Consider the following 18,058-nt stretch of genomic DNA (forward strand, 5'->3'; position numbering starts at 1 on the left):
ATCATCCATTAAAAAAGTGTAAAATTAATGAGAGGCAGATTACCAGGACTTTTATTTTTCCTTGATGCCAATCGACTGCTTTGTCGTCTGCAGGATTATTGATTTTACGCAGCTTGAATTTTCCTATGACTCAGTTCAGCTATAAACCCTACAGAAGGCAAGAAGCAGTCTATTTGCATTACGATAGACTGTCTTTTACAGTCATTAGCATAGTATAATCATGATTTCAAGAAATCATTATTTTTTGGATTTATTCTGATTTAGTTTAACTATACTTTCACATTATTAATTGTCACCAAAATTTTCTATTAAATCGAAATACAGTCGTCCCTTGCTACTTCGCTTTGAATTTTGCGACTTCGTGGTTTTTTCAGTTTTTCTTTTCTTTTTAATATCAAATATAGTAATTAGCCTTTTTCATGTACTCGTATAAACTTTTTCCTACAAAATAACAACAAAGTATGTCTAAAGTAATGTAAGCTCTTCTCTTTTAAGTAAGGTAAGCTATTCTGTGGGAGTGTAGTTGCACTTGTTGAAGGAGTGGGGGTATAAAAGAAAGCAAGAGGCTATCTCATTTTAACCGTTTAACACTAAAAGAAAGCATAATTCACTATACTGTTACTAGGGGATAAATAAATCTGTAAATGATGTTTAACAATGTACTAGCTTAAGTTGTATACCTAATACCTTTAATGGGGATAAATGCACAGGAAGGACGTGGGCATATGCGGTGACTAACTGGCAAGTAATTTATCATCGAAAAAGCAGAGCTATTTTCATAGATCAGTAGTAGTGAATAAGAACTGCATGTGTGTGTAGTTTTATTTCCCAATAATTAACAATGTGACATCTATTATGTCTAATATATCTCAAGTTCTTATGTATACAAATGCAATACAAATGTAATGGTGGCTAAGGGTGCTTTTTCATGTCTAGGGGGCTCTAACTATGGTAAAAACCTATTTAAATTGTCGTAAGTAAGTTTTAGGATAAGGAAAATATTCGGTTTTTAAATATGGTTTATACCTACTTCGTGGAAATTGTTTTTGCATCTGGAGGATTAGTCTCTGCCCAATACGTAAAAATTTAACGCATGCAACGCTCACCCGTGACGTCACTTTTACGTACGCAACAAAACTCGCTAGTCTCTGCCCTTTCTTACCGGACGCAAAAGGCAGCTGCCAAAAAGCGAACGTACGGTAAATTAACGCCACGATTTTTCTGGAGTTAACCTTTCGTACGTACATTAGAGTCAAAACAAAGAAGGCTGCTGTATTCGCCGCGCATTGAGTTTTGTGAACCATGCTGAACTATTGGAACTTATCGAAAGAAAAGTATTGAAGGATCATCACACGCGTTGGATATTTTTGATGCAAGGTTTGTCAAACCTTATAAATAGATCAAAAGTTAAGTGATTAACGCCACAGAAGTGAAACATTACTTTCCCTCCAGTATAGAGGATTACCAGCTAATTTGCGAGTACATTCTTTGTTATTCTACAAACACATCATCATTTTTAATTCTGAGCTTTCATTTATATTTATTGATAAGAGTGCAGTAAAAGATCTTGCACCATGGCCCTACGAAATTTGCTGTTGATTTTGTTCGTACAGATTAATTATTTTCCGACAGGCAAGTGGGTCATTCTATTTTAAACCAAGCAATAAAATAAACAAAATTCTCAAGCTGATTGTTTCAGATTTTCAAGAAACTTTTAAAAATCCTGCTACTCTCCGACACCTCAAATGTATATAAATTTAAAAGAAAAAAAAATCTATCTCACACAATTGATCAGTAATGTCTGAGTTTGTTAAGTTACAATTTTCTCGGCAGTGTTTTGAAATGTTATACCTAACTCAAGTTCTATTGGAGCTTCAGAGTTGCATAATAGCTCATTTTAAAGAAAACTGCATGTGCCTTACTTTGATATGTAACAACACAAATATTTCAGGTAAAAATACCTTTTCACAATTTTAAATTTTGACATTGTGTCTCAAAAATTCAGGTTTTTTTTTTTTTTTTTTTTTTTTGTAATGTTTATAATGAATGCATCCCAAATGTTCAGAGTGGGCTCAGAACAGTTGCAGCAAATATTGTAGGATAATTTTTGCAAAAAATTGGCTTTAAAAAGTCCTGACAAGTGATATGCCGGATATCTGAAGGAAGATAAAGATTTGTATCCTTATCTGTTTTTTACTGATCTTAAACAAATCTTTTATATTCTTAAATTTCAACACATATTTGAATTCTAAACATAGATAGGTATGAAACACTCTTAAATTCTATGTAAGTTAGGTGTTTTCATTTAGTTAAATAAAAAGTTAATTTTTAAACCTTGACTCTATTAGGAAAGAGATAATAAGTTTGACATGTATATTTGTGTGTGTTTGTGGAATCATAGCTCCCAAACAGATGAAACGATTTTGTTCATTCTTTTTTATGCTTAAAAGGTGACTTGATCGAAAGTGTTCTTAGCTTGGTCTCGTCTTTGTAACACTAATTACCCAGGGGTGTCTACTTTTCTCCAAATACAACAGAGAAAATTACCCATGAAAACAACCCTTCTAAAATTTTCAATGCCGTAGTCTGACCTTCTCAGTGGACACCTATGAATTAATGAAGATATTAATTAAAAACCAACTTATTGTTTTTTGTAGTTTTAACAGTGAGATCTTATATATGTGCATTTAAATATTAGCATTAGTTAAAAGAATGAAATTTTCTGCATTTAGTATTTGTTAGGAATTTCCAAGTAGGAGTTATAATTTTGTTTACATAAAAGTAAATGTTGAGTACAATGTTACACCTTTATGCTTGCGAGTAATAACAATTTCTTTGTTGCTCCACGATTTGAAATTTATATGCTTTCAGTTTCTGGCGTGTACTGACCCACAAGAAGGTCTCACGGATCTATACACTAGTGATCCCTATCCGCAGATCTGAAATATTAACGATCCAGCACATCACTAGTTATAAGTTTTTTTTTTCTTTGAGCTACAGAGCTGTACAATAGCGTATTTTAAAGATAATTTCATGATCTTTCATCTCTGATTTGTAAGTTAAACAATTTTGGGAAAGAGAATTTTTTCCCGAAAAGTATTTAAATTACACATTCAACTAAAGTGCATATCTTTCTTTTCAAAGTGAGCTATAATACAGCTCTGTAGCTCTCATAAAGCTTGAATTTTAAAATTTTAAGCACTGCCAGCAAGTTAAAAAGAAGTTCTGTGCTTTTTAACAACTTTCAGAAATTAATTATAAAGTATGAAACAGAGGCGTAGCTAGACCCGACTTTCGGGGGGGGGGGGGGTTTACGTCTTTTATTTTTTATGTGTGTGTATATATATATGTATGTGTGTGTGAACTTTTACATACTTTGGAATGGGGTGCCCCAAGTTCGATACTTGTGTCAAACAAAACAAAATCAAAGAATTTTTTTTTTAATTTATTTTTTGTAATGTTTGGGAAAATTTAACTTTTTTTTTCCTTTTTCTCCATTTAATTTAAAGTGAAACTTTCTAGCAACAGGTCTAGTCAAAACCAGTCTATCCAAATCAGGGGGAAAATCAAATATCTGATGAGCGTGTTCCGATCATTTCAGTGTGACTGCTTAATTTAGAGGCTAACACACATCTACAAAAGCTGGCATCCCTGAAAGCTAATAGATGGATCCATTTCCGCCTGTGAGCTGGATGTTCGACTTTCAATCTCATCGGTGGTCAGACTATTTTTACAAACTTGGTTCGCACTAAAAGCATGAAATAAAATAAAAAAAAACTTCTTGATTATAACCTGCAAAAAATGAAATGACTTTTCATATCGTTATATTTATATGTTGCTTTTTATATGTATTTACATTTATGCTAGTTCTAAAGCAATTAATAAAATTTGAATTAAAAAAGAGGGAAGAAATATAGGCGGTAGAAAGTTATTTGCACAAAGCTGCATACCATCTGTTCTCCTTTCAAGTTTTTATTTTTAATTTTATTACCTGCTTTAGAATTTATATAAATATCTATTTGAGAGAGCAACAGCAATTTTCGAGTGCTATAAACAGAAATCTTGTTTATTTTCTACTTTTTAATGCGAACCAAGCTAACAGAAATAGCACAGAACAGTCTAGATTCATTTCGTTTTTAAACATTTTATTCCTGTAATGCTATGCAGTTTTTCTTTTAAATTAAAATAAAATTTCCTTCAGAAGGGTTCGATGGAATTAATGCTGCTTCAGCACTTCGTACTCGTTTTCTTCAGAGGACGTTAACTTTCTCTTTTTAGAGCAACCATTTTCGTCATTTACATTTTTTTTTTGAAGGGGGGGGGGGGGGGGGTTAAAAAGCTTGTTATCGGTTTTGCTCTCTTCATTATACAACAACGTTCACTTAGAATATACTATTCTAAATAGTTCAGACTAAACGTTTTTAAAAGAATACGCAGTAAATATTGGCTGACATTTTCGACAAATCAATGTGATTGCGGTGGATTTTCTGGTTAGCAAAGGCCGTTTTGACTATCACAGCACAACGCCAACAAAAACCTTATGTCTCGAATTCCGGCTACGCTATCATTTTCGGATTCGAAGCCCAATGATCTTCAAAGCAGCAAGCAAAAGCATTTTCTTCAACTCGAAACAGAAAGGGCTGAGGGGGCAAAAAAAGGAGAAATGCGTTCCACGAATAGGTTTTTTAGGAAAATTAACGAAAGGACAGTCGTTTCGAGCACTTTCTTGGAAGAAGAGTAAAGGGGTGAAATTCACAGGTTGAGTATTAGTTGCATTATGGATGAGTATTTCAAGTTCATGGTTAAAGGTCATTCAAGTTAAAAGCCATTTTGCTCTGTTATCTGGTTTAGTACTGTTCTGTGATCGCTCTCTTTCTTAAAATTATGATTCCTTAAAGAAAACCAAGATGATAGGAGGGAAGTTTAAGATTTTTTCAAGTAAAGAAAAAAAGGAAAATCCTAGAATATTGGCCAGGTTAGATTTGCAGCAATTGCTAACCTCAAGAGGATAAATAATTAATCAAAAAACAAGAAAAAGAAAAAATCAGGCACCAAAAAGCAATAAAAGACGTTTTCTTCAAAAAGATATGCTCAAAGTTTCTTTAAACTGGCAATAAAGCACATAATAATGTAATAATAGAACAAAGACCTAACAAAACTAATACAGAGGAATTTTGATCAAGAGCCCATGTTCTCTATAGTATCGATTTCAAATTTTCACCATCATATTCCAAATTTCTATAAAGTTTCTTAAAGCCCCCGTATCTTAAAACCTCTTTATCTCGATTTTTTTCCTTCCTGTGAAATTCGAAACGTACAAATTCAACTGTATGTAATATTCCCACTGCGCTGCTCATAAAATTAAACACACTTAACAATTTTCAGAATCTATGACGAAAAAAGACTACATATTCGTAGATTTAACAAATCAATCGCATTTCTAAAGAGAAGTGTGAAATTTCACTCAATTATCAAAAAAATGTTGCAGCACAGTGAGGAGTGAGGCGTCTTTACGCTTGAGGGTCACTCATTGAGCTGATTTTCAATGGCACTGGAGGGGGGGGGGAGGAGAACGAAGTGAAATTTTGACCGTTATTCAGAAAAAAAAATTTTTATTTCTTTTCTTTTCTTTTTTTTCTCTTCTCTTTTCTTTCTCTTCTCTTTTTCTTTCTTTCTCTCTCTCCTTTTTTTTGGGACAAACATTTCGGGGGGGGGGGGGGGGTTTGTCCCCAAAACCCCCCTTAGCTACGCCCCTGGTATGAAAGTTTTTAGAAATTATATACAGTAAAACCCCTCCAATATAAACACTAACGGGACAATTGTTTTGTCGGCAAAAGAGGGGTGTCCGCAGGACAGAGGTTTACTAATGTTATTTTCCTTGAAATCTGAGAATAAAATATTGTCCACATCAGAGGGGTGGCCGTTAGGAGGGGTTTTACTGTTACATTTAAGATGTCAGAGAGTAGGGCTTTTAAAACTTTCATGAAAATCTGAGACGGTCAGGTTGAGAATTTTATTTATTTATTTAAAGGTTTGATATGATCTATTTGCATGTTGAATAAAATTAATTTGTGCAAATAAAATAAACAACAATTTTTCTAGGGCCAAGCTGCAAGACCTTTTACTTCACTCCACCATCAATAAATATAAATGAATGCTAGGAATTAAAAATGATGTTGTGTTTACCGAATGATGAGGTAAATTAGTTGGTAATGTTGCTGACGGAAAGCAATGTTTCATTGCTTTAAGTTTAATCTGAAAATTTTGGTCAGAAAAAAAGTTTGACAACTTTGCATCAGAACTATTCAACTCATTGTATAAGACTCCTGAAATACTTGTCTTTTGATGCATTCCAATATTTCTACTTCTTGTTGAACACTCAAAGCAGCAAATTCAGCACTCAGCAGCCATCATAGACTTTGCTGTAAGCTCAAGTACACATGTATACTTCCATAGGACACCCTCAAGCTACAGTAGGGTCTCATTTCACAATTTTACATGGGAGGGGGGGGGGGCTACAGATTTGTGCTCAATGGATTATATAGGGAGAAAACAATAAAATGCATACACAATAATAATAGATTTTATTGTTTCTAAAATCCAGAGGGCCCCCTTACCACCCAATAGATGGATCTGGAATTCATGTTCATCACTATACCTATACATATCATCATTCCCATAATACACATCACAAAATTTTACAGTTGCGGAACCAATAAATGCACATTAACCCCAGTTGCCACCTGTGGGGGCTCAAAGCCACTTGCAGCAGATAACTATTAATGATTTTGGGGGGAGACATCAGCCCGCTCATGAATGGAGGCCCCTAAAGGTTTAGAGGGGTGTTAAAGAGTGGAAATGGCTTCCCCTAGTTGTCCTGTATTTAATGGTGCATGTAGACACGGCCAATCCGGAGAAGATAGTTACAGACACAGAAATAAGTAGTTTAGACTAGGGGCCCCCACCCCCCCGCTCGCTTTGCACGCCAACCCGTTTGCCATCCGCCTCAAAGTTTTTATGCTTTTTCGGGTATTATGACATCCTTGGATACCCTCAAGGCATAATCAGTAGTGGATATCTGGCCCCTCAAGGATTAGAGGGGTGAGACAGGGTGCAATAAATACAGAGATTAACAACCTGTATCCGACGGTGGGGTGTGTTGGCCGAACCGGTAAGGTGTCAGACTCTTAACACAGGGTGCTCACCTGGAAGGGGTCATGGCACAGACTGCGCCAATACAATTTCTAAGGAAGGGGGAGAGAGAATTGACAGGTATTTCGGGGGGGGGGGGGGGAGCTTTTGCTCTTGGGGGAGGACCCCTGCTTACCCAAAGTGTCCCAGATCTGATGCCAGCCGGTCAAAGATCTTCCTTGTTTGTTAATGGTGACTGGGACAAGTTAAATATGTCGCAGTCAAAGTCTTCAAAGAATTAATACCTCTGGGAGGGCTGGACCAGAGATTGCTCGTCTTCTGGCCTGGATAAAAAAAACAGCTGTCTTCAGGTCTCCATCCAACAGTTTAGAAAAAAATGGTAGGTAAGGGGCATCTAGAGTGTGATGTATTCAACAGTATGTATGTAGTAACAATGTATTGAGTTGGCAGACATTTCCAGTCCAGAGGAGATGCGGTTAGTGACAAGCAGTCACAGAAATTAATATTATTGACTATCAGATAATCTGTTATGCAAATTGTTCTGACTGATGTTTTAATTTTTCAAACTACTAATCGAAAGAAATTCACGAAAAAAATTTTTAGCAATTATTTTTCTTTTCGTAATTGCATATGTAAAACCTAATAAATGCAAATTAAATTTCATTCATTGGATATTTAAAGAGAGAAGGGTTTCTAAACTCCTTGGGCCTGGGCTCAGTTAGCCCCAGCTCCAGATCTACTTACCCACTGTGCAGGGCGGCTCTCTATACTAAAGGGGCCCCTGGCTTTCAGTGGCGTAGAACTCCAGTAGGCTGTTAGGGGATTTGCTAATTTTTTTCCAGGGGGGCCCAGAATTAGATCAGAGCTTGGTTGGCCCAATCCTTGATCAGGGCCAGACAAGGGTGTCACCATCTCATTATGGAAGGGGAGGACAGGCCCAGGAGAGCCCCCAAGTCGTTGTGACCTCCCAAAATTTTCCTTGTTCGACAAATTTTTCTGCCGATTCAGCAAAATTGGGAGTTCCGTTAGGCAAAATTATCCTCATTCAGAGACAATATTTGAAGCATTCCATTCAGCAAATAATCAAAACTTTTTTCCCTTTCAAAGATTTAAGTTCAGGGTGCTCCTGGGCAGGGTCATAATTTGGGCAATTTGGGGACTGGTCTGTTAGCCCCCCCCCCCCTCCACAAGATTTTAGAAGCAATGCAATTCTAAAATGATAGCAGTATTAACTCAACACCAACATTTTTTTTAAATGGACTCGGAAGAAGATTATACACTTTCAAACTCATTGACAAATGCCCCTCTTGCCCCCTCCCCCGGGTGTATATGTCCATGGGGCCAGAAGTGCCTATTTTTCATTTGAGATCTGGCACAAAAGTATTTTGAGCAAAATTCTTAAAATATATATTATAGTGTTAAAGCTATTTTGATAATGTACAAAACTATTCAAAATAATGTTTCAAAGAATATTTCGCTACATTAGGAATATTTTGTAATTTCATTATCATGTTGACAGATCAATGAAGAAATATTAGAAATGAATTTAATTAGAACCTTCTATTGCTTTGTTTTCTTTGCTAGTTCCTATTTTAATTTTTAGGAACTTGTATTATCATTATGGTTCTTAGGTCAAAAGGTTCTTTTGTGTCCCCTTTTTTCTGATTTGGGTACCCGAGTGGTGTAAGTAACAATAAGAACATTTTTTCCATGTTTCCGTGATTGGGAGGAGACGTCCGAAGGAGAATCAAAACAAAACAACTGAGGCTAGCCTTGTCTCCTGAGCGTTCTCATGCCAACGATCTTAATTTTCAATTGGCTTACAGCAACAGGAAGAAAGGCGTGGTTTAATGCTAACTGTACGTTCGTTATCCCAGTGAATATTAATGAACTTCCGGTATTTTTGGACAGAGACTATGACAGTTACCGTACGTACGGTAAGTGCATAAGTTGCTAGGGTTCGTTACGAAGCATTCGAGCAATGACGTCATGATTAACGTATGCTATTTACGTATGGGCAGAGACTAGACCTCCTCGAACGAATTAACCGTGATAAACAAGGGTTGATTGTAACTTTTTTTTTGACATCATATCATCCTTTTTTTTCCTTTAGGACGATTTTAAGACCAGCTGATCTTTTGTCGCCACGCATAATACGCGGGAAATTATGGTAATGGACTTATGGCAATATGAAGTCCAGAAAAACATTTTAAATGTAATAAAAACTGATATGCATAAATGTTATACAAAAGAGCAAAAATCTTTAAACATGCACTGATTTTTTTTTTTTCACACAGCAAAAAAAAAGGGGGGAGAGAAAGAAAATAACTTCAATACCCCATTTCTTTTGTTGTTTATGATAAAAACTTATAAAATTGTTAAGAAAGCAATTTTGGATATGCTGTTTCGTAAATATGATAGGGTTCTCACTCTTTGGTCACAAAAATTACAAAAAAAAAAAAAAAGAAAAATTTTGGCTTGTATTCTCTATCTCACAGCAGATATTTTTATTGATTTTTGAAATGTGCTTGCAATTGACACATTTTAAAACTTATGTCTAAAAACAATGGTCATCTTTAATTTGCATTTATTTTATGGTATTTATTGAAGGGGAAGAGGGGGAAGTGTAATTTTTATCTTCTATAAAATACCGAAGACGTACGAGAAGAACGTATAAAGTAAGGGGTATAGACTTGCATACAAGGCAAAGCATCACTTTTCCCGGAGATGTTAAAACTTTTTAAGTACCAACATGCTGCAGAAAGTAACGGCTACCTTTAATTTGAACCAGATGCAATGCCAGGAAAGAGGTTAATTAAGTTAATTGTTTCTAAACTTAGAACTTGATAAGGGTCAGGGATTGATTTTTAAATATTCAGACAGTAGACCAGACACATCTGCAGGGAGCCACTTGAACTGTACAATCAGCAGAAGTGCTGCAGAATTGCAACCTCACACTTTTTTTTTTTTTTTTAAATTGCTTGTACCACAGGCTAGGGTACACTGAGGGTGTTAACTACCTAAGCAAAATGATTAATAGCAACTAGTAGCTGTTTCGGTGCTGAAAGGCTTCTTGTTGTCAGAGGAGGTGATTTTCTCCACTGTTAATAGTTCATGTATAACTCTTGATTTAAATACCATAACAAATAAATTAAAGCCATATCATGGTACAATTTTTAATATGGTGTGCAGTTTTTTTTTTTTTTTTTTTGGGGGGGGGGAGGACTCTAAGCTAAGCCTCGCTGGTCTAACGATAAACCAAGTCCAGGGGTCAATGAATAAAGGGAAGAAAATGGTTTAAACTTATATTTTTCATTTTGAGTACTTTTTACAATGAAAAGTACTTTTAAAAGTGTAGAGCTAGGTATATTCATAAAGTGCAGCATGGAATCCTCTTGCATAATTCTTTGGGTTGACACGAACATGTCCTATCAACAGAAAGTTGGAAATTCAAGTACTTTTAGAATTGCATAGCATCTTTGTACCTTTAAGGGTCCTTAGTTGGCAAAATTAACTTCAAGACTTCATGGACTTCTTGGAATGCAAAGGCAGCTTTGGACTCACCTCAAGGATTGGAGGAGACTCACCACAAGAAGTGATTTAAAACCAAATTAAATCTGCATTATTTGGAAAAAAAATGTATATTACGGTTGCCAACTGCTCCACACATTGTGGATTTGCTCCGCAAAAAGGACGAAACTCCGCAAAGAAGTTCTTTTGCTCCACATTTCCTGGGCCGAACATTTTCAAGCTTAAATTTTGCTATTTTATCTCAACAAACATGGAAATTAAAGATTGCTTATACTCAAAAATTGAAATAGTGTTTGAAGCTTTTTCATTAATTTAAAAATAATTATTTTAATACTATTGTTTAAAACGATTATTAAACCTGTAAAACATTTTTAGATAGGTGGTTTTACTTATTTTTGTTAAGTTTTATACAAAATACAGAACTGATCCGCGAAATTTTAAATTGCTCCTCAAAATCACCACAGATGCTCCTTAAATTGCTTCTCCAAGGTTGGCAACCCTGGTGTATACAGTCGGATCCCACTACAACGCGATCCGACTTACGCGAAATGGCAATAACGCGAGTTTTTATGAGTAATGAATTTTTTATTGTGGCCCCAAATTCCTCACCTGCAACATAAATTTTTTTGAAAATTAGCAGTCGAGCGTTAGAATGGGCTTCGTTGACACTAAATTTTGGTTTTGTGAATGGACTTTCATCCCTTTAGCATCACTGAAAGCGGTAGTTCACACACTGCGTTAGTCTAAACAACGCTTTGCTTTAGTTTATACAAATAACAGCTCCGATTCTGAACGTGTTTTTTTTTCTTCATTCTACATAATGAACGTTGATAAAATGGAATGGCTCTCCTCTTGAAAGTGTAAAGAAAAAAAAAAGTTTCCGAGCATTAAAGAAAAGGTCAAGATTCTCGATATGATTGAACCATTAAAAAGTGCTTCGAAGGTAGCACGACAATTAGGTATGAGTGAATCTTTGATGCGTTCCAGTAAAATTCAAGGAAAGGAAATCCGTAAAAGTTCAGAACTTAGCTTTAATACTGAAGCTGGCGGAGTAGTGTTTAAGGAGCAAAATACAAACATCATGAAAATGGAAGCTGCTCTTTCATTGTGGCTAAAAGAAGTCAGAAAGAGGGGTGTTCCCAGACTGCATAAACCATCATCTTCATCATTTTAAAAATTATAATTAAGTTTAAAATATCTACTGTTCAAAGCTATTATAATGCAAAGATGTACTTAATGAAAGCGCCATACTGTTTTAATTCATGTCTCTCATTGATTATTGATTTTGTGCATCATAACAGTAATTTATGTTAAATAGTAACACTTTTTCTAAAATACAGTAAAAAGTCGGTTCTTTATAAAATATACGGTAATATATAATTGAGAAATGGTTTGAAACAATTTGAGGGGTGTTAACCATATCTGAAATAATTGGGCATGCTTATAAAAAATTTCTAAACATACTTTGTTCCACAACGCGAAATTTCGACTTGTGCGAGGGGTCTTGGAACGTATCCCTCGTTTAAGTCGGGACTCGACTGTATATATATTTCGGAAAACGGAGTCCCCGAGAGCAAAAAAGGTTTTTCCAAAAATATTACCTTCTCATGAATTTCTTGTGTTGATTGAGCATCACAAAATGCTACAGTTGCTACATCTTTCAGAATGGGCATTTCAACCGAGCAATCTCGGCCATCCAGAAGAGCCACTAATGGTCGAGTATGCATAGGTCCGTTTGGAATGGTGGGAGCACGAGCACCAACTAAAATGAATGAAGTTCATTATTAAAACTGAATTACGTTCATAAAACAAAATTTCATTATTTGAATTCATATAAAAAAAACAAATATAAACTGCTTACATGAAGAACATATGGTTAAAAAATGGAAACTGAACTAAAGAGGAAAAATATGTGCTATAATTAAAAGTGTACCTTTTGTACTCCTTTTTTCTTTTAGAAAAAGAACTGATAGGCATCAGAATGGAAATACTTTACTAAGATCTTTGACATAATTTCCAAACACAGAAAAAGGTTTTTATGAAATTATTTTCTTTTTCAAATTGAAATTAGAGGGAATTAAAACACTGACGTTAAAAATTAAAAAATTGTCAACATGGAGAAGAATGACTAAATACTTCTATAAGGTTCAATTAAAGTGCTAGAAAGAAGCTGAGGATTTTTTTAAAATATTTTTTAACACTTTTTCATCTCACCAATCTGTTTTGTACACATTTTCATCTGTGATATTCGCTGGTTTTATTATTACTTTGTCATTTGAATGTTCATTGCCCCCTATGCACCTAACGAATGTATTCTAGGGACGATACATTCGTGTACTATATTGTTGCTTTAATATCGACAATTATTATATCAATTGCTCCTTTGGGAGGGGGGGGGGGCAAGCGCCCCCAGGTTGGGAACCAGTTTCCCCTTGGGGCACAAACATGTGTCATGTGCTGTTTTTCTGTGAGTAATGTTTGACGGGAACCAACCATATGAGAACCTCATTCTTGGCGATTGTTTTCTTAACCTGAATCATCAATCTTATACTATCACTGCTGTGGTGTGTATGTTTTTCAGTTAGAGAAGATACTGGAGCCTTCACTTCATTCATTTTCTCCCACATTTAAATACTTTGAGTGCATTTTCCCCATAACCTTCCAATAACATCCTATGTTTCAGCTGATAATTTTTAAAGGCAAAAACAAAATTTCACAAGTGTACTGTTCATTGTATCACTAGCTTTTCCGTATGCAAAAACTGCAACTTGATCTTTAACTCACAAAAAAAATTCTTTATTTACTAACCTATGTGTCATGTAGAGATGAACTGATAAGCAAATTGGCAGATTACCAATAAATTGGCAAAAGAAAATCTGAAGTTGATACTACAATTTTCCCAACAACTTTTTCAAACTTGCAACTCTGACCTTTCAGAATGGGTTGGTTTTTTCTGTGAAAAATTATTTTTCTCCACTTTCAAAATTTTTCTTGAAAACAATGCTCTAAAAGTTTATACGGACTCAGGGCTCGAAAATTATACTGCCCGACATGCCGGCGGCATGTAAAAATTCTGATCGAGCATGAATCTTTTACCCTTACATGCACGGCTCCTAAAACTTTATTATTTCGCATTTTATTGAAAAATTACTGTATCCTTACTTGGAGCTCAAAATTTATTTCAAGCCCTACTGCTAAGATGGCTTGCTGTTTCCAGTATGCGATCCTTCCCATTATATATTCATACAAAAATAATTCATCTGATTAATGCTGCACGACAAATTCAAATGCTTTTATTGATATACAATAAGGAAAACTGGGCATGTAAAAATTAGGGCATGCATCTTTTAGCAAACATGCCCGATAGGGCATGTAAAATTTTAAAGATTTTTCTAGCCCTGTATGAACTATGTAAACCAATTTTCGTATCGTTAATAAGATTATGTTCTGTTTTTAACGAGACATGAAAATTCAAATAAATAGTTAGCAGTTGATTCTAAGCAGTAGCAGTAAGTTGCCACCTCTAAGCTAGGGCTAAGGCAGAACTGCATGCAATAGACTAACAGCCCATCCAGAGACGGCAGTTTCATCCTATTTGTTGACTTATCAATTTGTAGTAACTGTGCTGGAGGCAGATGTCATCTCAATGCAGCTGAGAGTGCCAACAAATTGGTACATAAAGTTACTTTATCCCACCAGTGAGAGTACACAGATATGGTACAATTCAACTCTCACATAAATGGCGAAGCATGGGTATTGCTTTGAATTACATCATGTCTACTATCTTGACAAAGAAAATTTGAAATGCAACAAAAAATAAATTTATCACCTGCATGTTTCCTCTCACATTAAAATTACTTAGAATGTGATAATATTAGTTGTGCAACGATGATATTACTAATATCATTCATTGATGATGATTGGGAGAAGAGGGGAACTAACAAAGACACACAACTTAATACACCATAACCTCCTTTTTTTCTTAAATATGCATCAATTCAATAAATATTTTTTTAAATTCCTCCATTATTATTATTATACATTTACATGTTACCTTTTGTTGCAGAAAATTACATTTATTTTATTGTTGTTTATGAATTTCATTCTGTTGTTGTTAATGAAATTATGTTAATAAAAGGGCAAAAACGCTGGCTCTTCTGCTATCCATCATGTGAACCAACAGGAAAAGATACAAACCCATTCTGACACCTTCATCATGACATTCATCCTCAAACAAATACCTACATAGAACATGGTATAATAGAGTATGTACATAACTTGCATTGCATATTGAAAATACGCTTGAATGAAAAAAACGGCAAAAAATTTTTTAATAAAAATGTTGAACTGACAAGGGACAAAAATGTAGAGAAGCTACAGAGTAAGAAACATCTTCAAAATATTTATTTTATCTTTCTTATGATTTCAGTAGACATGATCTTGTTCTATGCAAAAGAATAAAGAAAATCAAATGAGACAACTAACAAAATAACTTTCAAAAAACATGAATGAGGTAAACATTGACACACAAAATTAGATTTGTTTTAAATATCTAAAACATTTTCACTTTCTGCTCATAACTTTTTCTAAAAAAAAAAATTTAAAAAAATACGGCGGTGCCTCTTTTTTCCAAATATTTTTTACGAAAAACAAAACATTTTTATAACAACTTTTTTTTTTAAACTTTGACTATAATACTTTTATTACTTGGAAACCTCTCCCCCGAAAAATGCAGAATAGAAAACAGAAAAAAGAAAGGAATTGCAGAAGAAATATGCAAAAATGTAAGGTGTAGAAGAATCCCATGTTAACAATGGGCATAACGTGATAGTCATGGATTTTTTTTGAATGTAACATATGTTAAAATTCATATTTTTTTTTTTTTTTTTTTTTTTTTTTTTTTTTTGCCCAAAAAAATTCCTGGGCCGAGATACAGGCCACCAAAGATGGCAGCCCTGTCATGATTTCTCACTTTGGATTTTCGTCAGAATCTTTAAAGTATATTATCTCAGGAATGGTAGAACATATTTGTTCCGGTTTGTTTTATTTAAAAGGATATTTTTTCTTGTTTAAAAACATATGCAACATTTTGAAATAAGTGCTTTAGTATTTTTCCCCACAGTCTTTTGAAAAAAAAAAGGTTTAAATAATGGTTTTGATTTCTCTCAAAAATGTCAATTTCAAAAAATTTCATTTTTTTAGTACCACTGAGCACTACATTCCCTGAAAATGAGAGCTTCCAGTTTTTCATTTAAGAGATTTTAGAGACATTTGAAAAAAATAGGGTTTTCAATGAACTTTTACGTAAAGGCAGACCTGAAAATTCAAATTATTTTTTCTGCAGCCAGGTAGCCAGAAAACACTTTTAATTCAGTTATAGAGCGAAACTTTCATTTTGAGTGTCCATTTTATTCAGCATATTGAATTTATTGAGAACAAGATGGCACTGTGCTTAAAGATTCTTTCAGCGCTACACTGAAAAGTTGCGCACAAAAATGCAGCCAATCAGCAGGAGACAGTGTTCTTTTTCCCATAAAAAATAAAACTGGATAAAGTGGACACTCAAAATGAAAATTTCGCTATATAACTTAATTAAAAGTGTTTTCTGGCCACTTGTTGCAAAAAATTTTCTGAATTTTCAGACCTACCATTACGTAAAGAGATCCTTAAAAACCCTCAATTTTTCAAATGCCTCTAAAATCTAATAAACAAAAAAGTGGAAGCTCTCCTTTTCAGGGAACCTAGTGGTATGTGGTACTAATAAACTTAAAAAAAATTAAAATTTTTGAAATTGACATTTTTGAGAAAATTTTAAAAAATTGTTTTAAACTTTTATTTTTTCAAAAGATTGTGGAAAAAAAAACTACAGCACCTTTCAAAATGTTGCATACATAGGCGGATTTAGAACGAAATATTTGGGGGTGCAACAATAACAGGGATCTGGAGAGGGAAGGAGGGGTATTCCCGGAATAACAAGGCAGTGGTGAAACCAGAAAATAATTTTGGGGCAGGACACACTTTTAAGTCTAAAAAACGCGATGTAAACCATATTTAGCAAGATTAGGGGATGGGCAATTCTTAACATTTCAAACTGCAGAAAAAGTCTTAAACGAAAGTCGATATTAGAAGCAATGGATGAATTCTCAGCTACTGGTTTGGAATGGGATTCACGCCCGAGAAAAAATTTGAAATAGTTTTGAAAACGCTGTTTTAGAGTTCTTGGTGATATTTTAGAGGCAAGAAAGGTACGTGTGGCTCCAAGGCTATTTTTAGAAATTTTAGTCTTATAAATGTGATTATAGTCCATATTTATAGTTCGGGTTAGGAATGAGGCTCATAGACTGTCTCCGATCGATTTTTTGAAAAGTAGGTAGAAATATGTACCCCCTCCCCTAGAGTGCCTTGAATGATCAGAGTGACGAAAAGCACATCCCCCCCTGAAAAGCAGGGAAGAGCCTCTGTCCGCCGGAGGGCATCTTGACGAAAGTCTCGTAGACTTAACATAGGAAGATTGGATGGGTCTCAAAAAAATGCTTTTTTTTGTGAATAATCAGTTTTGTACTGACATTTCACCTTATGTCTCAAGTGCATAAATGTATAGGCTATCACTTTTTATCGATTTTGGAACTCTAAGCAAGATATTGATTTAATTATAGAGCATTGATCTTGGGATTTTGGATTCTTGATAGTGTTGGCAGGCTTTTTGGCTTCACTAACGTTGCGGCAACCATTCTCCGCTTCAGGAGCGTTTGATTTTCGTGTTTTAGAAGTTAGTTTTGTTTTTAAATGGGTTTCATCCCGTAATATTTTTACTCAAATGAAATAATTATGTGAGAATAAAATGCATCTTGATTGTAAGAAAAAGAAATATGTGTTAGTTCTTATATGGAAACTATTTAAAGTTTATTCTATGAAGTTGCTTATTATTTTTGATTCATTATAGAGAAGGAGAGCTGATTGAGAGTTTTCTTAACTAGGTTGCATCTTTTGATGGCATGCATTAACAAAGATATTAATTAAACCCGTCTAAAAGTTTTTTTTTTTAAATTTAACACCAAAATAAAGAGAATTTTTTTTTCTGCGTCTGATAGAATGTGTTTGGAACTTAAACATTTCATAGAATTCGAATTATAACGTTTTTTAAAAGCAGATTTAATAACTACTAAGCCTTTATTCACACGATTGATAAACAAATTCATTGTTGGCCGACAAGGAAATTAAAAGCAATGATTTAAAATGATATTAAGAAAAGAAACTGACAAATTATGTTGCCAGTTTCTTTTCAATAGCACATAAAATACTTGACATTGATTTTTAATAATTTTAAGCTTTTAAAAGGATTTTCAATTTTTCTTCTTGATTCTACAGTTGCAAC

The 18,058-nt window shown here is 34.3% G+C and overlaps 1 protein-coding gene across 6 annotated transcripts in view; it reads right to left on the reverse strand.

Moving 5' to 3' along the window:
- The window catches only part of LOC129219276 (C-terminal-binding protein-like), a 329,042-nt gene that overhangs the window by 27,474 nt on the left and 283,510 nt on the right, over positions 1-18,058 (reverse strand). For all 6 annotated transcript variants that reach the window (XM_054853608.1, XM_054853612.1, XM_054853609.1 and 3 more), the window contains one exon: positions 12,285-12,445. In XM_054853608.1, the coding sequence (XP_054709583.1) occupies positions 12,285-12,445 (161 nt within the window). The remainder of the gene's footprint in view (positions 1-12,284; positions 12,446-18,058) is intronic.

This window comes from Uloborus diversus, chromosome 3 (assembly GCF_026930045.1).
Source record: "Uloborus diversus isolate 005 chromosome 3, Udiv.v.3.1, whole genome shotgun sequence".
In the NCBI taxonomy this organism is placed as follows: domain Eukaryota; kingdom Metazoa; phylum Arthropoda; class Arachnida; order Araneae; family Uloboridae; genus Uloborus; species Uloborus diversus.